Raw genomic sequence first — 27998 nt, forward strand, 5'->3', positions numbered from 1 at the left:
CCAGCAACTACCTCTCACAGGGACATCCAGGCTCCACATCATTTCAGCGTGCATATTTATCACTTTCCCCCCGCAAGACATGTATTTGAATTTACTCTTGGTAAACATAACCACAGGAGATGCAAATATGTGCCGGGGAAGCATAAATAACTCCACACAGATAGACACACACAGACAGCAAACACAGACACGGTTCACCAAGGGAAATCAAGAAGTGCAGAGCACGCCCTGAGGCTGCCACCAGTCCCAATGGCTTTGCTCTCATCCACCAAGCCAAGAGGATTTCTACTGCTCTTGCTTTGCAGCAGCTGGTGGGAGAATAAAGCTGGGGAGGAGGAGTCTAAAGTTGCAAGTATCCCATGAAAGCATCATGGCAAGTCCTGGCTCTGCAGTTTCCTGCAATCATCTTCAAGGAATGGTTCCAGTTGTAGGAAGTTGCAAGTCTTTCACAGTGTGAAAGGGTGGAGGGGCATGGGGACCACCATAAGGGAGGAGCAGCAGGCCATCTTGCAATGTCCCAGTTGCAGCCAGCCGATAAACCTTCAGGTGGGAACATCGGGGCTAAATGCTCCATCTAGGTCCTCTTCTGCCCTCTCTAAGGTGCTGATTCTTCTTTAGCTGAGAATAATCTTCAACGGGACATCATGCGAACAAACTCTGCAACCAACAAGAAAAGACAGCCCTGAAGCAGAAGGCATCCATGGTCCCCACCCCAGCGTTCCCTGGAGATAGCATGCAGCCACGGTGAAACCGCGAGTCCACACACTGCCAGCAGGTCTGTGTTGCTCTGTGACTGGCCGTTGGAGAGCTCACACAAAATAGGTTTTAAACCTTGCCCTAGATATGGTGATATGATCCCACCAGCAGGTCAGTTCATTCCCCTGGACTTCTTCCCAGCCAGTATACAGTTTTGTTTCCACAAGCAACTCCTTGTGAGACACTACGGCAAGCGTTGTCTCCCTTCACTGTAACTTCAGGAAGCCTTGATTTACAGTCTTCGGAACATAGTATAATTTCTTAGTAAGTTTGACCCTTCAAAAAGACACCAGTGTGGGAAAGCAGTAGTGTTTTGGTGGGCACCAGCATTTTTGTAGACTAAAGTTTACTTTGATGGAATTTTTGTCTTTAAAGATACAGATTAACTGTAAGGATACAGATTATCCTTAAATTAGAGATTAAAATTTATATTAAAACTAAATTATTAACTGTAAGGATTGCAGATGCAACAAATTGGGCAGGAGTGTCAATGTGCTTGAAGGGCAGGAAGGCTCTGCAGAGGGACCTGGACAGGCTGGATCGATGGGCCAAGGTCAACTGTATGAGGTTTAACAAGGCCAAGTGCCGGGTCCTGCCCTTGGGTCACATCAACCCCAGGCAACGCCCCAGGCCTGGGGCAGAGGGGCTGGGAAGTGCCCGGCGGAGAAGGCCCTGGGGGTGCTGGCTGACAGCCGGCTGGGCATGAGCCAGCAGTGCCCAGGTGGCCAAGGAGGCCACCAGCCCCCGGGCTTGTGTCAGCACTGGTGTGGCCAGCAGGAGCCGGGCAGGGATGGGGCCCCTGTGCTCGGCCCTGGGGAGGCCCCACCTCGAATGCTGGGCTCAGGTTTGGGCCCCTGGGGACAAGAAGGGCCTTGAGGGGCTGGAGCGTGTCCAGAGAAGGGCAGCGGGGCTGGGGCAGGGTCTGGAGCACAAGTGTGCTGGGGGGCGGCTGAGGGAGCTGGGGGGGTTTAGCCTGGAGAAGAGGGGGCTGAGGGGAGACCTTACCGCTCTCTGCAGCTGCCTGAAAGGACGTTGTAGTGAGGGGGGGGTTGGTCTCTTCTCCCAAGAAACAAGCAATAGGATGAGAGGAGATGGCCTCAAGCTGCATCAGGGGAGGTTTAGGTTGGATATTGGGAACAATGTCTTTACTGCAAGGGTGGTCAGGCACTGGCACAGGCTGCCGAGAGAGGTGGGGGAGTCACCATCCCTGGGGGCGTTCAGAAAACGTGTAGACGTGGCACTTGGGGACATGGTTTAGGAGGGCTGGGGGTGTTGGGGTGATGGTTGGACCTGATGACCTTAGAGGTCTTTTCCAGCATTAATGATTCTATGATCCTATGATTCTATACCCTGGATCTATTTCTTCACCACCCTGCAGCTTGTGAAGTCAATTACAATTGTTCAAATGGAGTATAAATGCCATCAAATATAAATGTGTTTTCATTCTGCACTCGAATTGCTGAGGAACTAATAACTCTGCAAAGAGGAGGGCAGTGGAAATTACCCCCTTGACTTCTCCTTTTCCATTGATGGAGCTATCCTCTGACAACTAAAGCAGTAACTCACAGAGAAAATTATACTGGGGTAACATTTCATGTATTTTAGCTGTCTAACACAATTTAGCTGTGGAAACAAGGAGAGCTACTATCTTATAATCAGCCAGTGCATTAGAACAAGTGCAGCTACTGGGTACTTTCTAGGGAGACATATCCAGTTTTTTAGCATTCTCAGAGCCCTCAGAAGCTTCAGTAATCCTGAGGCGGAAACTCCTTGTCATGTAGGAGACCCAGGGATGCCTCTGAGCCAAAAAAAATAACGTCAATTTTATTTTAATTCTGTAGTTCCTGTGCTTTACCCTTACTGCAAAGGGACGTCTGGATTTGCACTAGGAAAACAAGCCATGCTCTCACACCTTCCAGCTCTTATATCCGCTTAGCTGTCTGATATCAACTGCTTCCCTTGCCAGAATCCCTGAGCTCTATTAATATTGCTCATGCCATGGCAAATGGCTAGGATAGTAGCCTAACCACTCTTATTTTTCCAAGTCCTTCTGGCATGAAAAGTGGAGAAGAAATTACTTATCTCTAGGATTTAACATGACGCTTCTAGATCAGATATCTGCAGTCCTCGTGAGCACATCTGGCATGTGACCATCTTCTGGCGTAAAGGCACAGAAACAAATTCTCTATAAACCCAGATAACAAAGTGAGCCAGAGGAAATGGAAGGTTCAATGCATTCTCCAAACCAATCCAGCCTCCTCACAGCCCTTGCAATATATTTAAGAGAAAGGAAATGCCCCACAAAAAGAAGGCTGGCAGAGCATGTGTGCACCAGAATCTGCTTCTCTGTGACAGGGCGTATCTCTTACCGTGCTAGAGTTACGGAGACCCAAGAAAAACTGAGATGCAGCAAGAGATAATACGCAAATGAACATTTCAGCTGAGGGATTTCCTGTGTGGGCCTATGTTCTACATTTTCCTCAGCTGACTAGGAAAAAAAAAAATCTTGTTTGATTTTTCCTCCCTTCTTCAGATACCAGGGCCCCAAGCCTGCAAATCTTCCCTTCCGCTTCCACCTCTGAGCTGAAACTCTGACTCACACCAGAGCAGATGGACAGGGAGCGTTCATCCCTCCTCACCTTCAAAATCAACACGCCCATCTCCATTCAGATCCACATCCCGGATGATCTCTTCAATATCCCGATGGCCCACCTGCTGCCCTAGAAGCTTCTTCATGGCTTCTCGCAGCTCACTGGTGCTGATCTCCCCATCACCATTGGTGTCAAACTGCAAGTACATGAAAAATACCAGCAGGGGAAATTAGGTTAATGGCAGTGGATCTTGGTCTGAGTTGGATTTTGTATTGTCCTGTTCCTCAGTGCCCTGTTTTTCCTGCATTCCTTTTGTCTCCCTCTTTTTCCTCCTTTGGGTGCCTTTTGGATCCAGTCTGTCTTTTCTCCTCAGAAACCCCTCGTAACTGCTGTGCCTGCACCAGCTTTCCTATTCCTTGCCTCAAGGGTTCCCTTATCTTAGTGACTTTCTCTGCTCCTCCCTTGTTTCATGCCTGGCTTGGCTCTTTCTCTGTCTTCCACTGTGCTGCTCTCTCCTTCTCCTCTTCTCTTCCCCAGTGAGTCTTCTCTCTTTCCTGTCTCCTGTTGCTCACCTCTCTGGGGGGCGCGCGGTAGGGAGCACTCACCTCTCGGAAGGCATCACGGAGCTCTTTTACACCAATCATGTCTGCAGTTTCTGCTAGCAGCTTTGGTCCCATCAGCTCAACAAAATCTTCAAAATCCACATGGCCACCCACTTGGGACAAGATGAAAGATTGTGTGTAAGAACCCCATACATTAGCCAAGCCCAGCACTCACTTTGCACTTCTGTGTGCCCCAGAGAGGGCTTGGTTCTCCAGGAAGCAAAGCACAGAAGGTGCAGGACAGTGGAAGGAAAAGCAGAGGTAATTTTACACTGCCTTTGTATTTTCTGGATTGTGGGCTAGGCAGAATGAGCCCAACCTATTCCATCCTAGGCTGCCATGGACTGTCACATCCATATGGCATCACACACTAGGTATTAGAGGTTTGATCATTCTAGTGCTTATAGCAACCCTCTGCGCCGGTGCCAGGCGAGGGCACAGCATGATGTTCCTGCATGGCCTGGGCAGTGCCCTGCAGCAGTGGTGGAGTCTTGTTCCATTAGCAGCGGCTAATGTACGTCCAACTATTTATTCATTGTGTTAGTCCTTTTTCTTGTTTATCCCCTATCTGAAAGCTGGCAGTAACACTCTCAAGTTCCTAAGCACTTGTGTGCCAGGGTTATCAGCTGCTTTTGTGTATGACTGGTTGCGTATGTCACAACTGTTCCCTTGACTAGTAACTTGTCCTTTTTACATTATTGTGTGTCAGAAATAACATGCACTAAGTCTCCTTTTTGCCACCTGGCTGAGGGTAATATCCAGCACTGCCACAGACAAAAGGCAACAAAAAATGATGGTGAAAGACAAGGAGCACAAACACAGCTACAGTGAATAGGATGGGTTTGTCACATTTTTCCATGACTCCAGCAGATGCCCCCATCTGACACTGACAGCACAGCTCGCTTGCAGCCAATCCCCAGGCACCCAGCAGAGCCGCAAACAACCACCATGGAGTGAACAGCCTGCCCATCACCCATCAGACCAAAGCATCTCCATCTTCCCAGGCTGTTTCTTGAGTCTGACACCATCTGACAACAGCTTCAGTATGACAACACCCACAACCTGGGCACTGATGTCTAACTGCCCCCATCAAGGGCAGTTATATACCTGACAGCATAAGCATGAAGGACAACGCTTCAGCTCACTGTTCCCATACAGCACAGTCCACACAGTCCCTTTGATAAGCAAGAAACAAAGGCATTAGCTTCTAGGGACAACAAACAAATAGGAGACATGATAGGGAGTGAAAATGAGAAACAAAAGAAGAGGTGGGGAAAATCCAAAAGGAAAGAAACAGCAGGAGACAGAGAGCCCAAGGCAGTGGTGCAGGGCACAGCAGCAACAGGGAGGTACAGCTAGGTGAATATTACTCACGGTTCATGTTGATCTGCTGGGAGAGCTCTATTAGCTCCATCTCAGTCGGCATGTAGCCCATGGTTCGCATGCAGTTCCCCAGGTCCCTGCAGTTAATAAACCCATCCTTGTCTTTATCAAACTCCTTAAAGGCTTCTCTTAATTCTGTGGAAGCGGATCCAAAAAGAACAATATTGTCAGTCATGGCTTGAAATACCTTTTCCAAGAAACCTCCCCAGAATCAGTAGCACTTCATGAAGCCAGGCTCCCTGAGATACTCCATAGTTTCCCAGCAGATCTCCCTGCAAAAAGGCAATGACTAGAGCAATGTTAAGCTCTTCTGTCAGCAGCACTGCTGGCCCATTCCTTACAGGAAAGCTTGCTTGGACTACATGTGTCACAAACTGATCACTGCTGAACAGTACCCCCTAAAGAAACTGAAACTAATAAGTTTTCCCAACTTTAGCCCCTACACTATAGTATATTGCCCTCACTGTAGGGATTAGCAGGTAACAGCTTCCCTGGAGCATACTATTTTACCATGCTCTGCAACACTTTCTGTGGAAGCTGGGGTGGACAGCAGTTCCCTCGCAGCCCATATCCCATTACCTTACTTATCCTCCCACCCTGAAGAAGCTGGAATGGACACAAATTCTGTCACAGTCATCACGCTTGCAGTTTTCCCTTTTTTTTTTTTTTCCCTGCTTTTTCAAGGAATTATTCCAGTAATCATCTCCCCTGTTTTGCCCCAGATTATTTTACTCCATGGGGGACAACCTGGAAGGGTCAGCCATTAGGTTTTCAATGGTCAGGGAGAAAGGTGACACAGAAGGAGTGACAAACTTTACCTTCAATTTCTTCTGGACGCAGTTCTCTATCCTGCAAAAAGAGAACATACTATGTTAAAGCCGTTTGCTTGCCACAAATATAGGTTCAAAATAACACTTGTTGGTGCAAACAGTCTGGGACAAGCCAGAAAGCGAGAGAAGAAACAAGAAGGTGATGACATGTTTAATACCATCTACCTAGCAATGCTTCCCAGCTCTCCTCCCCATGGGAGGGGTGTTAGCCTGCACACTTTTCTGTAGAAGCCCCTCTCCCTTTCATCTGCTGGACAGGGGGATGATGGGTGCTCCCCCAAGACAGAAGAGACCTGGGCCAGCACAGCAATATGTGCGGCCTCCCCACCTGAGGGTACTATAAGCACCTTCATGAAGCTCCTACATCATTCCCCAGCACCACGTCCTGGAGCAGACTGTCTCTGCGATATCCTCTAGAGCTCTGAATGTATCTCCTACCGCAGCTCCCACTGACACAGCCAGATCAAAACAGCTGGAAGCAGTCCCTCTAACCAGCAGGTCTGTACCATTGTCTGGTTGGATCACTGCTTGATCCCTGTCCTTCTGGCAGGACAGCGGCAGCCACGAGCTCTCTTACAGCCAGCGTCCCAGGGCCATCTCCTATAGTCAGTCCCCACAAAAAGGGAGGAGCTTCCCCCTTCCCCCCAGCCTCAACTCCATATACAAGCATTCTGAAACCAGGCATGAAGGCAGACACACAACATATACATCGTCAAGGCCATCTACAAACCAAACAAGACAAGGATTCACCATGTTCAGGAAACACTGCAACTTCAAACATCCAATTTGAATTTCTTGGAAGAAGGGGGAGGATATAAAAGAGTATAGGAAAATTCCAACACTGAACACTGCACCAGGAAGAAGAGATGAGCATGGAAATGCACTGCTTTCTGGTTTAAATGCCCTTTCTAGTTCCTCTCATGGCTCTCAAGCAAATCCAAAACATCTGAGAATTTGGAAACACAGAAACGCAATCTCTTTTGTCGTCTCACTGTTGGCTTTTCCCCTCAACCGTGGGGAGTTTCTCCTTGCCTTCCAGGTGCCCTCCAGCCGCCCTCCAGCCTCACCCCACGTCCCTGGAGACAGTGCCCTTGACCAGTTTGAGAAGGATGATCCTTTGCTATTTGACCACAGGCTTCTCTGGAAACTCTAATGGCAGCTGCTCAGAGTGCATAGCAAACTAGGGCACACACTGGTTTATGTCTGTGCAAAAGTGGGCTGTGCCAGAGAAATGACCAGCTTGCCACTCATAACCTTCCCAGAGGCATCTCTGTGCTGGATGGAACTGTCGGAGCACGCTGGCTCTGCTGTTTCATCCTTCACAGACCTGGTATTTTCAAACATGTCATCCCATTTGTTCTGCTTTCATCAACACCAAGTAATAAAACAATTCAAACGCCTTCAACCGGACGCAGGAGGCATTATTGCCCTCCTGCCTTAGATAAAATAGCAGATGGAAACCACCCACGACCAGTACCAGCACCTCGTGCACCTCATTCCAGAGTTCGCAAACATTAATCCCTGGAGATAGTGCTGTGTGCCAACAGCCAGCTCGGCGCAGCAGCGGATGCAGGGGTATTGTTACCACCACCATGGTGCAAAGGGTGCCGTGACTCACCCACCGTGACTGCTGTCTTGTGAGAGTGGCTGGGGTAGGACCCAGGCCTTCCTCCAGCGCAGTCGTCACAAGACCATCCTCCTCCTCGCTCACTGAAGACCACGTTGCAACCGACATGCCTGAGACATGTCAGAAAGGGGGGCTTCAGCACCGGCTCTAATTTTTCACACCAAGGCATTTGCGTTTGCAGGGCTCTGAGCGTATCTTTGCACATGCAGATTCTACCATCAGAGAGCCACAGACTGCGAATGCAAAAGGAGGGGGAGGGTTTATGTCCCTCCAAAAATCTGACTCAAGTGATAACTAACGTCATGAAAAGGTTTTCTGTTTTAAATTTGAAAGAAGATCCCCTAAAATGATAAAGGAGGAAATTTGCTCGGGAAGAAATGGGCTGAATCACTCTAAAGCTTTTGGAGAACATATGGAAAGAGGAATAAAACTGTTCAGAGAGTTTAGATCCTATGTATGAGCAGAGGTGACCCTCAGAGAGTCCATTATAGGTAATGGTCTTACCCTTATTTATTTCTGTTCTATGCACAATAAATCCTTTTGGTCTAGAGAGTCAGTAAAAGTAAAGCTGTTTATCAGATGCATTTATTCTACATCAGGGTAGTTAGAGAATTCACTAATCCTATTTTGGAAACTTCTTACGGTACTGTGAGTTTCCAGGGCCTAAACAGGATGGACACCTGTCCAGCTGTGAGCCTTCCCCTAGGGAGCTGGACCTCTCTCCTGTGTTGGGTAGCTCTGTGCAGTGTGCTGGTGTGAGAATATTACATTTTGTGTTTTACTGAACTGGCCCAAGGAATATGTGATCACTTAGAGGCTGAAGGTTAGGAAGAACAAAAGCTATTTGATCAATAGCTACAAATAATCACTGTTTTTTGGGTTGTTGGTTGAAGAAGAGGTTTCAGAGATGAAGATCTAGCTATCTCCAAAGCTGTAGATAACCATATTAATGCACGAGTAAAACAGATTTCTTACAGAGGCAAGAAAGCTCTGACGCTCAGGTAATTGGGGTGAGCTTTGTTTCACCAGAACAACATGGAATGCACTGGGTGAATATCTGAAAACACACATATTCACTCCTATCTATCCATAAAAAAGTGTGTTTAAATAAAAGTGTCTTTAAATTCATGTTATTTTAGGAACTAAATGCTTACGTGCAAAAATATGTTTTACTTCTTGTAAAGATACAGTACTGGGGTGTGTATTTCTGTATATTTAACATGTCCAGGTGTGTACATTAGAATTTACATACAAACACATATTTTTATTTCTTGTCTATAAATGCATACGTTATATGCATATCCACACACAGTTACAAATAGGTGTGACTGGGGATGGATGGATGTAGTTTTGCTATTTATCTGTGTGTGTATGAGTAATAGCATTTGGTAGTCTGGCACTATTTGCAAATATGAGGACGGACTGATGTTCTTTGGTTTATTTGACTGGGACTACTGCAGTGTCGGGCTGTGTATGACAGTGTATAAGAGATTGCGTTTGGGTGACTGTGAGGAGGCAGATGCATGCATCTCTGTGGGACAGCTTGCTCCCAATATGGATGCCCTGATTTGCATTTAAGTGGCTATTTAGGCCTTAAATGCTAATCTGAGCCTCTGGGAATGAGATGTGGATGTCTTGCTGGAATAACAGCTTTGAACACTGGACTCCTCCTGAGTCCATACGATTATATAAGTCCTGGAGTCCTAAGTCCTTCTCCTGAGTCCATATGATTATGCTTACTTGAGTGTAGGCTTGGATCTATCTTCCATAGCTGCATTTTTAGAATCCTCCTTTCCTGGTGTTTATGCACGAGGATATCTCTGCACATCCTTCAGGTTAGACATTTGCCTGTGATTGTATTTGCACTTGGAGCTGGAGCCAGAATGCTCGAGAGCCAGGGCTGGGGGTTACAGAGCTCCACGCAGTGGAGTGCGTGGGCAGCTCCACATCCCCGGCTCGCATCCACGTGGCTTTGTGCGTGTCTCGCCCGGCTGGGTGTAACTTACGTACAGGCTGCCTGTTTTCTGCGAAGCCCTTCCTCAGGAAGATGCATGCTGGCCCCAGCAGGTTGTGCATGACGGCGCAGTTCTGGGCCAGCACCATGAGCGGACCCTGGTACTCGCAAGCCGACGGCCCCTCTTCGCTCGTCTGGACAGCCTTATAGCACGTCTTCTCCTCATGGCGGATCTTCCCAGCCAACCAGCAGCAAGCAAACAACACAACAGAGGATGTTACCTCCCCATCTCGCCCAGCCGTTCCTCTGAAGTTTTACTGAACCACTTCACAGAGACATTATTGCTAAATTTCCTTCATCTGGTCCACGCTGCGTCCCCCCCAACGGTTTATTAGGTTTTGTACAGAAGCAGTAAGTCCAGGAGTTCACTTTCAAAAGCTGATAGAAGTACAACCAATCAGCAGAATATCGCTTTGAAACAACATCAAACTCTCAGCACTGCTCACATCTACCTAGACACAGCCCAAAGGGTCATGCTCCCACTGTCAGCCCCGGAGTTAGCAATCCCTTGAATGAGCTGCAAAGGATGAGCACACCCCAACCTAACGGTACAGTGCCAGCCCGTGCCCAGGGCGAAGCTGCTGGCAGAGCTGCTTTGGCCAGGGCATCTCCAGGAGGCCGGGCAGAGCCTGCACAAAGACCCCGTGTTAGGCCCCACATTACATTTCAGCAACACAGCATCACAGGCTTTATAGTATTATTAGAAGGCCATTTACAGCATCAGGTGGCTCTGCCAACTGCTGGCTCACACTTCCCATGCCACTTCTAATTAGTTACATCCTCAGGGTCTCAGGCAGTTACTGCACTGGCCTTTTCTAATCACTGACAGTCCCAGAGTGGAGATCAGGCACAGGCACAACATCTTTGTCTGTTTGCCTTTGCACATTTTCCTAAGTGCACACGTCCTGCTAAGCTAGGGCTCCAGAACAGAATCTGGGTTTTATAAGGAGGCACTGCTTTCCTTTTATAGAAATGCATTTCCCTGGCTCTGCAAGAAAACTCTTATCCTGATATTCCCATGCAGCTATAAAAAGCCAGCACAACCCACAAGACCCTTGGTTTTATAGAATAAACATTAATCATACATCAGATTCCTCTACAGGAATTATTCTACTTTTACAGCCAGTGTTCCCAGGGGTGATCAGAGAAGCTTTGTCAATTGTCATTGTCTCTATTAACCATTTCCTTAAAGCCTGAGGTGCTTTTTCAGGCTAAAAGACCAGATATGCACACATGCTCCATTCACACTTGTCCGAGTCTATTGTATCTACTCGCTGTGTCTGCCATGTGCTGTTATATTGCACACATGGTTTGTAGTTCGCATTTTTGTACACAGTCTTACACCAATCTGCTCATTTATAATGTCATGTGAATATCCAGGATCAAAACAAAAACAACTCAAAAAGCAAGCCATGGAGAAAGAAAATGATGAAGCAGAAAAGCATTTTCATTGCAGTCATGGATGAGGAAGAAATCTGTCTCTGATTAAATCTGACACATAGGACACTTGTCCTTAAAAACCTGAAAGATGAGCATCCGTCCACAAATGGCATATTACTAGCTCAGCTAAATGTCAAGGCATCTGTGTTGAACTGCACAGCTTCGTAATACCAGTGCAATATACTTTCAAAATTATCAGCTTTATTTCCTGACACATTTTTCAGTTTAATATACCAAATAATACGAATCACTTAAAATAGCCCACATCAGTTCTGTGTTTAATTCCAGTGAAGTCACGTGAAAGATCGAAGGCCCCACAGCCCCTAATCCTTGTTTGCTGACCCTTCCAGTCAATAGAGTTTATTACCAAGCCACAGAGCAGTACCACAGAATGGTCCTCCCATTATTTTCCTGTGTGGATAGAGATTGCCAGTTTGATGAAACAGTTGCCAACAGCCACCAAAGATCCTGACCAGAGAACCCGACACAGTGCCAGGACAACAAGGTGGATGTCTTAGCAAGACCCTGACAGAGGATCCCAGCCCTGCTCTGCCACTGCAGGCAGGATTTATGGCATTCAATATTCCCTACGCCAGCAGCCCCCCGGGTTTCTCCTCAAGTATCCCCACAAGTTCCCTCCACCACGTTCCTCCTACACCCTGGCAGAGCCAGAAAAGGAGGTGTGATATGGGTATGGGGCAAAGCAACATCAGCTGTCCATTAAAGGGGAAAGAGCTGCGTGCATGACTAGGAAAATGCAAGGGGACCTTTCCCCGTCCCTTCCCTGAGCAAAGGACCACTACTCTTCTTGGCTGAGTCTGGCCCTTGGCTGTGTCACACCAGAGACTGTGGAGAGAGGAGACTGAGCTGATTCAGAGATGGCTGTAGTGGTGGTGAAGAGTGGCAATGCAAGGGACCTGGATGCCAAAGCTTTCCCTTTCTGCACAGCAGAAGCACAACAGGATCCACCTCATTTTCCTGCCTGCGTGTCAGAGGGACCAGGTAGAGCAGCAAGCCCAGAGGGGCCTCTTCATCCTGACTGCAGTGCCTCCCAGAGGGAAAGGCAGCCAGGTTGGCTGCTGGGATCACTGCAGGGACACTGTGACAGTGGGAAAGTGAAGCTGCCAACAACAGACTTTGTGGAGACAAAGCCTGAACATAGCCACCAAAACAGGCAAGGTACCCCCATGTTGGCCAGTCCCAGACCAAGCCAGCCAGTGTCTGGGAGTGACTCCCAAATTTGGGGTTGAAATCATGTATTCAAGACATCAGCCTGTCACCCAAGAGCAGCTTTCACATACATTGTCTGCCTTCCCTCCTCTACCATTTCAGCAAAATCAGTTTGCCTAAGGTAAAATCTGAGAAAAAAGCCCCGGATCATAAAGCAGCCAAGTGCCGTTGTGCAATGTTAAGACTGATCTGCAAAGTCTCTACTACAGTCACGTGTGTTGTGATCAAAAGAACAGCAGAGCCCCAGGACCTGTCAGGCTGAGTGCCCGAGGCCTTAATTCATGGCTAGCTGAAGCAACATCTGAGAAATTCTCTAATTCAGCTTTGCAACTTTCTCTTTTTAGTCCTGCCATTCCAGGCCTTCTAACTAGGCACAAAGTGCATTATTAGAAGCAGCTTTTAGGAATGAAACCATAAATTACCTAAAAGACTGACAACGCAGAACTTACAGGCTCTTGAATCCATTTTGATTCAAGCAGCCTGGCCACACGTCAGACTTTAGTTGCAATCACCTTGATCACATTGAGCACAGCTGCAGCCAACTCCTTTTATTGCAAGTTGGAGGCGACCTACAAGCAATCAAGTTGGTTTTTCATATGTGCAGCATTTGGGTAAACCTCAACTACTTCTGCCTCTCCCTCTCCCTGAAGGTCACCCTGACCTAGGGACAGGTCTCAGCACTGCCTCACTGCTTGGTGATGAATTCCCTCCTTGTGTAGCCCGGGTCCCTGCAGCAGCACTGTGCCATTACTGGCTCTGTTTACAGCAGCCGAGATAACAAGGAAACTGTGTTTCTACACAGAAGAGGCAAATTTCTGGCCAGAAGAAACTCCCTGCCCAGGAGGTCCTCTGCCCAACAGCTCCCTCCCAGAGGAGCTTTCCTGGGTGGCAAAGTCTCCTGGGTAGAGCATCCTGATGGCAGTGGCATTTCACTGTCGGCAAGGTCTCCACAGAGGTAGCTCCTCATTCCAATACTTTGGATGCTTAGCATAACTTTTTCATTTATAAAGAGTGAATTGCATAGTTATTAGATTTGCAGCAATGCTAAGTGAGAACTGTGCGGCTGACAGGTACACAGTGCTGCAAGACCTTCCTCAGTCAAACAAGAAATATTCTGGGGCACATCGTTCCCATTTCAATCTCGTCCCTAACAGCAGAAGCGTTCCTGAATCTAATTCATCCTGGGATCACTGTAAAACCTCAGCACAGAGCAGACTGCGGGTTGAAGCCTAACAGATACACATGGCAGCTCGCAGATGAAGTCCAGCCGAGCCCAAGCAGGTAGATACATGGGCCATGCTGACGTGTGACGTGAGGCACGAACATGCAGCCAGGGCCCAGTGTATCCACTCACAAACAGAGGCATGGACAAAGAGATCACAGAGATCACATGCTTCTGTACCCAAACACATACCAATAAAACCAGATGTGTGCATATGCAAGGATGGATATACACAAAAACGCATGCATGTCTACATACAGACTTCTGTGAGGACATCCACTAGCAGGTTTACACACACAGCACCATACAAGCAGGGATCGCACACAAATTCCCGCCTGTACACTCACAACAAACATTGCACGCCTGCTCACGCACCTCAGGATGTGTATGTAGGGATATAAAGAGCTAAGGACACACATGTACTTGAGATGAGCTCATCAGGTGTGAATATTCTTACACCCCAACAGGAATACGTGCAGGTACATGCCCATTGACCTGCACATGAATATATGTCCCTACAGAAAGGACACACATGACTAGACTCACGCAGACTGAAGCACATGCACACACAGAGGCAAACTCACACATATACACATACATTAAGATGCCCGTACAGAAGATGTGTGCCGGCATACTGTGCACATCAACAAGCACAACCTTGCACATACCCAGAGGACAGCTATACACACACGCGGAGCAGGACACAAGCCTACCCATGTACACGAATACACACACGTTTATGTACACACATGCTTTGGGACCCAGCATCCCGGGCTCTAATGGCTGCAACTTGCATGAGCAGCTCTTACAAAAAAAGGCTGGTGAAGAGAGCTGAACCCTTCGTACACACCTCTGTGTTTCTCCCACCTCCCATTCCCATCTGCCCACAACGTCACCCATCCCAAGAAGCAGGGCTGGAAATGCACAACGCACTTTGATTCAGGGAACATACCTTTTTTGAGAGGTTTCTCAGTGGAGACTTCACACAGTTGCCCATAATATGTTGAGTCTGCCTTTCCGGTGGACTTGGTTATAAAGGAACTGAAGCAATTGATCCCATTAAAGGTATTCCTTGGGAGCAAAGCAAGAAAGGCAGCGCCAGGCAAATCCAAACAGCTACTGGCTGCTGGGGCTTCCCTCTTCAGGGAGCTTTTTCTCTCTCTGCCTCTCTCTCTCCGTGTTTTTACTTTATGTTCACTTTCTTGAAGAGATGAAGCAGGAAGGAGAGGGAGGGGAGAGAAACAGACAGAAAGAGAGGGAGAGAGAGGGAGAGAGAGAGAGTGAGAAGGGGAGAGAGAGGGAGGCGGATGTATAATCTACATCAGATTAATGTTCAAATCCCTCCCACCCCCCTCAATCTGCAGGCGAGATTGTTTCACTCATGGGAGAGGGCTGATTCAGGGAGAATTAAAACAGAGGCACCGCAAGAAGTGATTTCAGTGATGAGTTCAGTGAATCCAGCTAGTTTGGGTCCACATAGCCTTTGAACATCGCATCCCTACCCACCCCCCTTCTAACTCCCCTCGGCTTTTCAATCACCGGAGAGCTAGGCTGGCCAGAAGGCAATCCACTTAGGGGCTTGGAGCAGAGTCCAGAGCTCTTTTTGGAGCAGAAATGGACCATTTATCTGGGTGGGCCTGTTTCAGCTTATAAATACCTGCAGACCTAGAAGTCCCTCATTCTTTTCCCGCCTCAGTGGAAGCAAGCCTAGACGCAGTGGTCCAGGGACCCTCCAACACTCTGAGCCCCAGGATGGTAATTTTTAACCACAAGGGAGAGACCTTGAGCCAGTCTTGCGGTAAAGTTTTTCCAGCTTTGTGCAAGTAGAAATCAACTGGTGGTTTACCTACACAAGTCTGCCAAAGATGGGCTCACACCTGAGTCCTAAACCTGGACAGCCTCAGGCTAGATAATGTGAAGCAAAGAATATGGACGTCCGATCCATCCATTCCATTTCCAAGCACCCAAGTCCTGGAATAAATAAGAGGCTCCTAAACCTAGAGCCAGCTCTGAACTCTGGACTTTAGGCTTTAGGACTTTAGATTAATCTGTGGTAACAGAACAATCTCTGAAAAAAAAAGGGATGAATCCCCAGTAGATTTTCTTCTGATCTCAGGCTGAGCATAAGAGCATTCAGTCTGAAGAGAGATTTAAACTGCATAAAAAACTCACCATCACACCCAGGGAATAGGATCTGAACAGGACAGTGAATGTACCGTTAGCTATGAAGCTACCACAGCTGCAGCTCCACAGTGATAAGAAGCCATGGCATGAAGAGCTACCTCCTTCAAGAACTGTAAAGACCAAGATGACACTGATCCTTCACCCTGTCTATGCAGCAGGCTGATTGGACATTCAGGCATTCAGCTGCAAGATTTGACAACTTTCTTTGCTAGTGTGGTTCCAAACAAAAGATATAAGCCATGGGCCGAGTACTTGCACCCCGTGCTTTTTGTGCAAGAGCCAAGGACTCACTCTCCTGGCAGCTCTAGGGCTGTTGGACAGAGAAGGATGAACTATCAATATCACAACAACGCAGGGATTTCTCTGCTTCCACCCTGATGGTGTTGTGGCAAATTAAGTATGATTGTAAGGGGAATGAACAGTTGCTTTAGAGCTTACAGGCTTCTTCCACCTGAGGACATGAGTTTAGGAGTCGAACCGTGACAAGAATCAACAGCTTTTCCAGTTCCAGGCACAGCCAGTCATGGCCATGTGGGATGGTGTTTCTTGCTCTTTCTTGCTCTTCCTTGTACCAACCACTTCCCAAGAGTGAAGGCAGTGGAACAGCCTCCTCTCAGATCCCCTCTACGCCACCTTCACTGCATGGCCTGGAAAGGAGCTGCACAAAGGTCCGCAGGCCCTCCAAAGCAAGAAGCTGCAGTAGCAGATACTGGAAGACATCCCTTGTACCCAGGGCAGACTGAGAGAGGGACAGAGGGGATGGGGAAGCTCTGGTCTGGAAGACTTCCATAGCATACCACCTTAAGTGGGCTGGGAAGGGAAACTGTTCCTGAGCTGTTCCTGTCTCCTGCTGTCACAGTCTGAAGACCCCTGATGCTGGGAAAATCCTTAGGGGCTGTGTCAGCCCTAGGCCTCCAGCAGGGGACTTCGCAGGAGGATGCCAAAACTCCCAGCTCCTCTCAAGGCTGCCATCTTTAGCTCTATTTCTCCTTCCCCTCTTAAAGCAGCTAATGGGAGGCTGATCTACCCTTGGCCAAAGTGCCGGTTGTTAATAACATCCTGTCATCTGGAGCCATTCCCCAGGCTCCTTGTTTATTGACAAAGCGCTTGTCTCCCTTGAGCAGAAGCTGCCACACAGCGAGTGAGGCGCCTGGGCCCCATCCCGAGACAAACGACTCCAATTCCAGAGCACAGAGGAGAGAGAATTGCCTCCCTGCTGCTAATGAATCTCCCCCTGACAGGCAGCATGGAGGCCAGGAACACCCTGCGGTTGAGAAGTGCCCGTCTCCTGCATCCTCCTGGAGAGAGGGAGTAGAGCAAGGGAGTCAGGCGTCTCCTGCCAGAAGAATCCATCACAGCCCCCAGACTGCCACAGGACAGCTTTGGAAAACAGCCGTTGAGCATGTCTTACAGAGCTCTAAAAGCCTCTCAACAAAAGCTGAGATGGTTATCCTCTAAATATTAGCTTGTTCCAGAGCATTCGGAGCCAGCCACCATGGCATGCTGCCGCATTTGCCCGCTCTCCTGCTTTTCTTCTCTGCAGCTGCAGGCAGCTGTAGGTAATGTGCAGGGCAGAGCGAGAGGGCTGAGACCTGCTGCCAGGCTTGGCAGGGAGTTCACAATCCAGGAAGGGAAGAGGTGATGGGAGCCTACTTGCACCAGGTTTGCAGCAGTCACAGTCCTTCAACTCTGCAAGAACTCCGGCAGAGCTGCAAGGGGCCCAAGAGACGCAGTCGTAAACAATTTTGTCTCCTTATTTACCCTGAATCTCTTAAGAGCAATTGGGCAGCACATCACAATCTAGCGGACAGACCCTGCTGACCTCTGAGGAGGAAAGTCAGCCTCTACATCGGCATCTTGTTCCCATCACTACCACAGACAGCTTAGAGATAGGCAGGAAAGTGGAGTTGGCAGAAAGGTCATTAGAAGATTAGGTTAGAAGGAACATATTTTCTCCCTTCCTCCAACTGAGGCTGCTGTAAGAGAACAGGATGCTGAGAATAAGTGTGTCAAAAACATTTGTGTGTAGGTGCTGATCTGTGGGTATGCCTATATCTGGGGTAGTCAGTATGCGTGTGGGAGGGCTGCACATGCATGTATACTGGTTTTCCCACACTGTTCTCTGTGGCAATCACACTGTTCTTTTAAGGTCTGGGGCTCTGGTGTAAACTTTCTAAAAATCAGTAGGAACATTGTGAAAATGAGAGTCTTGCCTATGTGCCCCCATCCCTTCCTCTCCTCTGAGGCCCGAGGTGGAGAGCAGAGACCTCAGTGGATGTGGTTTGGCACAGAGCGAGGTCTCAGCTCGCAGGAAAGAAGCGTTTGGCACACTGACTGACCTGAGCACAGACAGGGAGGAGGCTGGGTGACTTGGCATTGGACAGGGAGTGATTTAGGTGCTTTAAAATGTCTGAATTATTTAAAAGGCAGCAGTGCTGTGCTTTGGGCTGGCAGCTTTGGCAGAAACGCTCGTTCCATAGGAAAATGTTGGATCCCACCATAGGTAATCTCTTGGTAGCTGCCAGAAACTTTATCAGCGGCAGCAAATATCCAACAGCCACAACAGAAAGAACAAAAGTCAATCCAAAACTTGGGACTGCTCATCAGACTGTAGCTTTGCTTGGCAAAAAATTCTAGTGGAAGTATGGATTTGTACAGCGAGACGGTTCAGATGCCAGGCCTGTTTCCATGCACGGTCTTTTGCTTGCTGGAACATTATATTAGATGGTTGTTTTCAACACAACGCAGACACTGGAACAGGTCAATGTCAGTAGGTAGGGGGGTTAATCTCCAAGGGGAGTATATAGTAAAGCAGGGAAAACTCATTCCTACCATCTTTTCACTGAAGTCCACACTTTTACCTAAGAGCCTATTGCATGCTTTGAAGATTTAGTATTTTAAACTACACCACCTTATTTAATTTAACCTAACAGGGCAAGATTTTTGAACTATTTTTTCCTATCACAGAGTGGAGAATGCAAATATTGATTAGCAGTTTTCAAGTCTGCTCCCAACCTGTAGCTGGTGGCTATAGATCTGTATTTCACAAGACACAACCCAGTCATGTTTACTGGATGACCTCAGATGAGCCCAAACATTTGGAATTGCTGACATTCTCCCATTGCCAGTGCTGTTGAGAGCCTCATTGCAAAGCTCACAAGCGCTGGTACACGCACTGGCACTCTGAACTTCTGCGACTGGCTTCTCTCTCTTCTTCTGCGTCAGGCTCCTGAGTGCTTTTGTTGCACATCAAGTTGTGACTTCTAACCTCCAATGAACCTTGGATGGTTCCATATTCCAGTCAGACAAGCACAGGTCCATCTCAAGTGGAGGCACCAGCAGGCATTGGTGGATGCAGTCCAGATCGTCATCTGGGGGGAGGAATATTTCTGCGGAGAGTTTGGGAACTTTCTTTGCTGTCAGCTGTTCCAGGAAGAAAGTGTTGCTGACTCATGCTGTGCATAATATTACCCTCCATTAGAGCAATTGGATCATATTCAATCACAAACAACAGAAAGGTTATTAAAAAGACCAAGGATATTTTCCATCCATCTCAAGGTAACAAAGCCTGGACTGTCAACTTCTGTTTAGAACAGCTTTGGCTGTAATTAGCTAGCTTTATTCTGTATTAGATAAAAAGAGATGGGAACGTGCCATCTCCTGACACCTTCCATGCAGTTCTGGTCCATGTATTTTGCACGAGCCCAACTTCCAAGTCCCTGCACAGTAGATGTGTTGGCCAGAGCACAATGTGTTGTGGAAATTTTCTGCTTTCAAGATCATCAATGAGCTACAAAAAGACAAGTACAAGCTTGACAGCCCAGAAGCTGCTGTGACAATTTGCCATGTATACGCAGCACAAAGGTTGTTTAAAAGAAACCTTATGCAGCCTCTTCCCTTTGCTCAGGGATACGAGACTTGTGAATCACTCTCTGTCCCTCTGGAACTACTGCAAAAGCAGCTAATTCTGCCCTGGCTCCCTCACCTCTTTCAAAGTAAAAGGGTCAGGGGGTCAGTATTTGGCTGGCACACTGCGGTACTACAGAAAGCGTGGCTGATTATTAGGTGAGCAGAGGCCTGGGAACCAATAGTAACCACACACTCCAAACCAGCCCTGTAGCACTACATGAGATCCACCACTATAAAACTGAGGTCTGCCTCACTCCTATTTTGAGTAAGGATCTGACAGCACTGTTAGAAGGATCAAACTGTGCATCCCAGTATGAGATCCCTGGCTGTATCTCAACACAGCTGGTCACAAACTACCTAAACCCTTTTTGCGTTATTTCAGCAGAACACAGGGGGGTTGCTGGCAGTTTTCTACTTCCTGCCTTCAACCACCGTGACATGATGCCTCACAATGTTACATGGTTGCCTGTTTCCTTCCAAGAGCAGAGAATGTGTTTCATCTCTATGGGATGAAGCAATGCTATGTATTTTTTCCGAAGATGGTTGCAAGGTGCAAAGTACTCTAGGGGAGGAATGGGTGGAAGAATATCAGAATATTGCTAATTACTTCATTCATAGATAGGATTGAATTCATGGTCTTATGCTGGTGCAGAAAGCTGCTAAAAAAAATAAATATGACCATACAAGCTACAACAGCTGTTTGTCTTTATTTCTAAGCGGGGCATTTGACTGAAATTGGGGGATTACTCAAGTTCATGGGCACTGCTGTTGCTCTCTAAGGTCACAGGAATGTCAGAGGATTATTGAAAGGGAGCCCAAAGTTAGCTAGGCATCTTTTACTGGATGCACACCATATAGCTGCTTGTTATTGGAAATCAATATCACTCATGGACTCATCAGGGAAAAACGGTTACTGAAGCTGTGATGCTACAAAGAACCACAGCTAATTCGGTTGACAAACCTGCAGCCCAGCCACTACATCTAAAGTTAAACTCTTCCCTGACACTTTGTTCAAACCCAATATTGCATGAAACAAAAGTCAAGGCTGTATAGGTTGATGGAATGCACAGTGGACTAATTTAAATGATGATTAATTTATTATTAAATGATTTTCTTCTCTCAAAAGATAAGCCAAATCTAACCAGAAGGTTTGTGTATTTCAGTGTATTAGATCATGCTGCTGTATATTTTATGAACGGAATATTTAATGAATGTTCTTTTAGCTTGGTTTTATTTTGATATCTTTCCATATCCTTTTAAAACAGATTTGTTTAAAAAGTAAATCACTGACAAAGATTAATGCTTGCTGGCAGACCCACTGCAGGCAGGAAGCTTACCCATTGCCCCCTCAGTGATTCTGTATGTCTGGCTCCCATCCCTCAAGCTCCTTACAAGCAATAAATGTGATAATTTTTTCTCCAAGTTGAGCAAGGGGGTTGCTCAGTGGATGTGCTCAGGTAGAGCAATGTTTTTCGATGTCTGTGTCTGTTACATACAGAAAATATGTGATACGTACCTTGGAAGGTACAGTGGGTGTCGGCAGGCATGGCTGTATGCATACGCTGATCATTTTTAAGCAAGGAATGTATACGCGCATAGAGAGGCGGTTGCGTAGCCACAGAGAAGACTTAGCAGAGGCTGCATACATATGTGCTGTATGTGTACAGACAAGGCACGTATATGAAGGCGTTTTTATGTCAGGCTACATGCATGGACATGGGCTGTGCCAACACATGCAGGGATGGAAGCACAGAGGCCATACGAGCCCCGCGCTGGTACCCGGACCCTGGGACGCCCGGCCCGGCTCGCCTCCATCACGGGAGCCAGGGCGCTCTCCCCGGGCCCGCACGCTCACCGGGCGGCCCCGGGACCGGGCAGCGGCCAAGGCCCGGCGGGGGGGGGCAGCCCCGGCGTGCCCAGGGCCCGCGGGGTTCGTGCCGCGCCGGGACCCGGGGAAGGGGCCGGGCCGGGCCGGGCCGCCCGCAGCAGAGGGCGCCCGGGGGCCGCCGAGCGCGGCGGGACGGGACGGGCCGGGCCGGGCAGCTGCTGCCCCGGGGGAGCCCCGCCGGGGGGTCCCCCGCGGCGGAGAGAAGGGGTGCGAACTGCCGCCCGCAGCGGCCTTTCCCGGGGCGCCCCGGCCGGTGCTCGGGGCGCGCCGCCGGCTGCAGGAGCGACCCCTGCGGCCCTGGGGACACCCGGCGCTCTCCGCGCCCTTTGAGGACCCTCTGGTGGCCAGAACAAGTCTTCAGAAGTGCCGTAAAAAGGGAAGACAAAGTCGGGGGACGATACGGTGTTTCTTCTGGTTTTTTTCCACCCCCACAGCCTGCGCACCCACGCTCCGCGCCAGCGAGCTAAGGCTACGTAACGGGATCGGCATCACTACGGCAGTTGGTCGTTCTGGGCCAGGAGAATCTGATCATCCCAAACGACTGTGCCGCTTTCACAGCTACACATTTACCATGTTAGAGCCTGTCCTCAGTTCACCAGGAGCCCTGACACGCCACTGCTTCCCCTGCCTTACGGCACGGCACAACACAGCATGCACGCACTGCAAACCCAGACCTTTCACCTTTACCTTTGCCATCCCACAGTGCCACACGTGAAAGTTCCCGTTGCCACTCCCGCACGGCCCGATGAGCTGCAGCCTCCCTCACTAATACATGGGCACAACTGAAAACTTTGGTTACTGAGCCATTAACCACTATCGCCCGGCTGGGCTGGCCGGGGCTCCCTGGCTCTCTGCTGGCGGAGCTCCGCTCTGGTCCTGATGCAGTGACTGCTCTTGGGCAAAACTCCAGTTAGAATCAGCTGAAGCCAAAGCCATTGGAGGGAACAAGGTCAGCCTGCAGATAAGGAGACCAGAAGGGTGAGAGGCTGGACAAGGCACTTTTTCCCTACCTGCTCCCGGCTGCTTTAGAGAAGAATGTTCTTGACACCTGCTTCCCACACAGGCAGCCCGGGGACACATCCTGCCCAAAAATGGGGCCACTTCTGTCATCCCAGTTTGCTGTAAGGTCCGTTAAGACCTGTTCAGAAGAACTAAAGCTGGTGAGGAAAGGAAGATGGAGCAGGAGAAGAAAAGGAAAATGATACAGGAAGTGCAGAAAGATTACTTCCCTATTTTAATGGTAACGTGGATGCTGCCATTAAAGCAGGAGTGGGAGATGGTGCAGATAGAGGCTTTTAGCTCCCTGTAGAATAGAAATACAAAAACCCCTTTGGCCACAGTGCTAACAGTAGAAGCCTGTAAATATTTAATGATTCCCTACAGCATTGTTTGACCCCTCTGATCCCCATGCTACCAGAAGCAACTGACAGAAAACTGTTGGGGAATCACTTCACTGAAAAATTTAACAGTCAGGCAGAGTGTGAAAGCTAAACAGCTCTCGAAACGGTCAGGTCTCACATGGCAGGATCGCTTGCAAATTAATATTGCATAGCAAAGGCCCAGAAAAAGCTCTTCTTAAAGGTGCCAGCTAGGCCAACACAGTGGCACAGGAGGAATGAAGCAAGGGTAACTGGCACTTTTTGTGCTGCAGTACCCATACCGTGCCGTGCCACAAGCCCAGTGCCAAGCTGCCACATCGCCGCCGCCCCAGGAGCCCTGCTGCCTCCACAGAACTGTTGCATCGCAGTCCCTGCTGTCCCAGTCTCTGTGCTGCTCTTGCTACTGTTGTCACATTAATAAACTCCATCCTGCCGCCAGGCTGCCAACCCGCCGCCATTCCAGCTGCTGAGGGAATCACTGCTCCTCTGCTGTTTTGGATGGGCAACTGCTGACACTGTGCTGTCGCTAAACTGTGTCCTGTAGCCACACTATAGGCACTATAGGACCATCACTCTATACTGCTCTGCAGCGGTGACAACATGCTCCTTTTTGCTCTGTGATGCTCCTTTACCACTTTGACATTCCAACGCTATCCTGCTGCCAGGCCAAAATTTTATGAAACACCCTCCCTACACTCCCTTTTCTCGCCGCTTTCCCACTTTGCTGCATTATCACACATGCATCTCTCGCCAGCTACACCCGTGAGTCACTGCACTGCTCTCACACTGCACCGAGCTACCGCTGCTGCAGGGCCACTGTGAAACACCACCGCCCCACTGTCGCACATGTAGTATAACCCGCCCATACTCACAGTGCACTTCTGTCACCATGTCAGCTCGTGGCCTTGGCCCCATGCTCACTCACAGCTGTGCTTCAAAAACTGCGGCACAGTGGTAGCACCTCACTCGCTGCCTTCTGGGTAGAGCAGGATGGTGCTGTCAGATCAGCACAGCCCTTTGCTCATATCACACCAGAAGTAATCACTGCTGTATAGAATAGCTCCCGTCTGGAATATTGTATTACTACATCACTCGACTGCTAAACTCTTCTGTCAGGCTACAACACTGCACAATTATCATGCCTGTGTGCTGCCAAACTCCTACCTCATGGCACCAGTATGACATCTCTGTTCTGCCACAGGATTGCGTTACCACACCACCGCGGTGTCAGTGCTGTGTTCTCCAGGCACTCAGTGCCGTGCAGCACTGCGTGCTAACCCGGTAAACTCCACAACCGAGTGCTTTTCTGCAGCTGCCTCGCCGATCCAGTGTGCAAACATGTCATTAGACTAAGATGACATCCTGGCTTATACTAACACATCATTACGCTACCCTACATTTGTTAATTCGTGTACCACTCAATTACAAAATGGTAAAATGCCCTAAAAGAGTATTATTGCTTTATTGTATTAGGACATCACTGCACCAGTAGAGCATGAGCCTAATTAATAAAATATCACAGCATCCTGTATCCTGGCAGTATCTTAGCATTCTCCTAGAGTACACACCCACAGTGCACGATATTGCTGTGCTAGTTATATAAACATGGCACTTCTGCCTTCACTCCGTCTTTTTTTCTGCACAGCTACAAATCTGTCTCCCTTAGACACGACCCTGTAGTCCTGGGCTGCTCCTTTTTGCTGTTACTGCAATAATGACATCCTCCATGAAGTCATCCCTGCAATCTTTTCTGCGTATCTGATTGTACCACTGTAGCGTCTGCATCTGTGACCACATCACTGCACCACTGTGGAACAACAGGGTGATGTTCCACATCTGTAGAGCTGGGACAAGATATTCTGGTGCTGCTGGGCCACAGTACTCTGCTGCTGCAGATACACACCACCACACTCCTCTCCTATGTACTGCAAAATTACTGTTTTAAATGTTTCACAGTGGGCTGGAGAGAAGTTCTAGTATTAAATAAATTGTCTGCTGAGCTGTTGCTCTCTTCCAATTACAACATGGAGCAGACTGGTGTTACAGCCTCTGCAGCCTTGGACTGCAATCCTGGACACTTCTGCACCTGTGACCCTAGGTCGCTGCGACTTCGGGTCCTGCAGGTTTGTGTCCTTGTCTGCCTCAAAACATTACTCACATTTTTCCACAGTGCTTAGCATTTGTTTCTTCACCCACAGAAACAAAATTTCCATCATTCAGTTCCATGACCGAATTTCCAGAGTTCTTATCCTTGGGCCTTTATTCATGCCAGGATTTTGATATTGCTACAAAAAAATCCTCACATCTCTCTTCCTATAATCAGCCCTTTGCGTATCCCACTTCATAGTTCCCCTTCTTGTATCCACAAATCCCCCTGCACAGCCCACTTCTAAGATCTCCACTAGATGGTTGTGCTCTCATTGTTACTTCAAACAAAGCAAGTGAGAGAAGATACAGAGAGGAATGGGAATAAATCATATTATGCTCTAAAAGAAAGATGTTGGTGTTTGTTTATAAGCACTAATGCAACATACCCAGTGACAGGATGAGAACTAGAATTGTACCTGTCTCTTCTCTGCAAGGGGCATTGTTCAACCCTGCAATTAAATTTTGCTAAGTTTATGGCTTTCAGAAGTGTCTTATGACACTGGAATGCAAGCAACAAAGCAGGTAAAATAACGATGCTGTTCAGGTAAGGACTGAGTTCAAAACCAGAGAGCTTTCTGTGAGTGGGAGCCCTGGCACAGACTTGTTTGCATTTCTGACGCTTTGGGGACATACAGCTCCACAGACTTAAAATCTATTCTCAGATACACCTTCACTTTCCTTAAAACTACAGGGACAGCACAAGTCAGAGCTGAGCCCACAGACTTCAAAGCCTGGTGCTGGAATATTGCTTTTTGTAACCCAGTTGAACACCAAGCCACTCACCAGGCCCTTCCTTATTGCTACTACAAAATTTTAATCTAGACTTCTGGTACAGCAACAGCACAGGGAGGGTGATACTTGTTCCGAGTTAAACGCAACCGTAACAATCATAAATAATAGACTGTCAGTGAAGCTGCAGAACTGTTGACTGGAACAGACATGGTTGATATTTTCTGTGGAGAAGTCAAGATGAACAGAAGTAGACAATACTTTCTGACACCAGTTTAAACAGATAGGGGTGTATCACCTCCTTCCACCCGATTGCAAGAATTCTTCTCAGTCTCTCCATAATCTTTGTTTGAAAGGGCACCCTGCAAAGCCTCCCAGACCCGCTTTAAAAAAAAAAAAAAAAATTTAAAACGACCCAACCACTACAAACCCCACAAATCACATTTCTGGTTTAATTGATCACTTCCAGGGTTAGAACTTAACTGTCCAGGCTACTGGCTTATACCTATAATTGTGCTTCTGGGAGATTGCAGTTACATTAATCTTCCCGGAGATCATATCTCCCGGTAACATCCCTAAATGGCTTTAAAAGAAAATTTTGAGGCAGTCTGCCTCTGCCTTTTCATTTTTAGAGGGTAGCCCTGTTGGGTAATTTCACTACCAGAAGCAGCTAAAAGCGACAGCTTTGTACCGAAAGAGCTTGCAAACACCGAAAGCATCTGTTCCATCCTAACATAGTGACTGGGAAGGCTTCGGAATTGGGTCAGGATTTTTTTTTTTTCGTCCTCCCCACTACCTTCTCCTGACAGCTTCTACCATCAGAAATGATTCATATGCTGATTGTACAGAAATGTTCCATAAGGAGATGTAAACAAATAGAGCAAAGCAAGGCGGGGAGCCAGAGAGATAGAATCTAATAAGTAAACACATTTTTAAAATCCGTTTCTCTGACTCTCACCCGCAGCAGGCAGAGCCACAACTTCCCCCGGCGACAGGGAAAGCCCCAGCCCTTCCCCGCCAGCACCACCGGGAGCGCCCGGCGGGGGCTGCGGGCAGCCCCGACCTGCGCTCCCTCCCCGGTGCCGGCCCCGCAGCGCCCCGGCGGTGCCGCATCGCCGGGAGAAGTTGGGCAGGGGCGGCCAGGGAGCAGTGCATTTACAGCTGGGGGCTGTGCCTGGAGGCGCGGGGGGCTCCGGAGCGGGGAGCCGAAGGTCGGTGAGCGGGCGGGAGGAGGGGGCGAGAGGCGCTTTGCCCCTTACCTGGCCAAAGACCGAGCTGAGCATGGGGTGCAGCTGGTGGAAAAGGGGGTCCGCTTCCACGGAACGATCGCTGCCGCTGGACCTAGTGGAGTACTTGCTGCTGGATTTGGACAGGGGTGAAGCGCCTTCCGAGAGCTTTAGGGACTCTCTGCTGGACCTCTGCCTGTGACTGAAGAAAAAGTCCTCCTCCGCCTCCTCCCCATCCCTGTCTGAGAGCGGATGCTGGTCCTGGGGCTGGCCGTGGCTGGCGTGCGGCGGGAGGTGGTGGTGCCTGGATGTCCGCGCCGGTTCCTTGCCGCTGCCTCTCCTCGGACCTCCTTCCACCGGCTCCGTCTGGCTCTCCGCACGTCCATGTGACAGCCTCCCCGCGCCCCTCGCTCCGTCCTCCCGGGCGCCCGGGTGGCAGAGCGGCCTGCGGGCGCTGGGCTCCCCGGGGAGCGGCTCCCGGCCCGGCTCCCTCCCCGCCTGCCCGCCTTGTCCTCTGCCGTCCCGGCTGCCGCGGGGCTGGGGCCGGCCGCCCACCGCCCTCCGGCTCCCCGCCGCCTTCAGCAGCGAAGTGCGGGACTCGCTCTTCGCCATGGAGGAGCCGCTCATCGCGGGGCCGCTAGAGCCGCATCCCCGGCCGGGCGGAGCGCTGCCGCTGCGGGCAGGGCTGCGGCGCGCCGCTCACGGCATGTCCTGCGGAGACCCGCTTAAATCCCGCACCGCGGCCCATGTGACAGCGCAGACAAAGGCCGCGGATGGGGCGCTCCGGCGGGGGCTGGCGGACACCAGCCCCTCGCCGTGTCCCCCCACCCCCACCCCGCC

General features: G+C 49.1%; 2 protein-coding genes across 6 annotated transcripts in view; both read right to left on the bottom strand.

The window, feature by feature from the left end:
• The window catches only part of ACADS (acyl-CoA dehydrogenase short chain), a 56638-nt gene extending 34570 nt beyond the window's left edge, over positions 1-22068 (bottom strand). The window contains exon 1 of the mRNA XM_075110496.1: positions 22065-22068. The gene's annotated coding sequence lies outside the window, so the exon portion shown is untranslated. The remainder of the gene's footprint in view (positions 1-22064) is intronic.
• On the bottom strand, positions 39-27998 carry CABP1 (calcium binding protein 1). 5 transcript variants are annotated; one of them, XM_075110491.1, is made up of 7 exons: positions 27192-27988; positions 9800-9976; positions 6151-6181; positions 5324-5467; positions 3953-4062; positions 3396-3543; positions 39-657 (listed from the first exon to the last, which is right to left on the bottom strand). In XM_075110491.1, the coding sequence occupies exons 1-7, from the start codon at positions 27783-27785 to the stop codon at positions 632-634; spliced, it is 1230 nt and encodes a 409-aa protein (XP_074966592.1). In that variant the 5' UTR covers positions 27786-27988; the 3' UTR covers positions 39-631. The 5 variants fall into 5 exon arrangements, with proteins under 5 accessions (XP_074966592.1, XP_074966596.1, XP_074966594.1 ...); XM_075110495.1 differs by lacking the exon at positions 9800-9976 and adding an exon at positions 14648-14896 and having other exon boundaries at positions 27192-27402; XM_075110490.1 differs by lacking the exon at positions 39-657 and adding an exon at positions 2813-2941 and having other exon boundaries at positions 27192-27992.

The sequence above is a fragment of the Phalacrocorax aristotelis genome, chromosome 15 (assembly GCF_949628215.1).
Source record: "Phalacrocorax aristotelis chromosome 15, bGulAri2.1, whole genome shotgun sequence".
NCBI classification, from domain to species: Eukaryota; Metazoa; Chordata; class Aves; order Suliformes; family Phalacrocoracidae; genus Phalacrocorax; species Phalacrocorax aristotelis.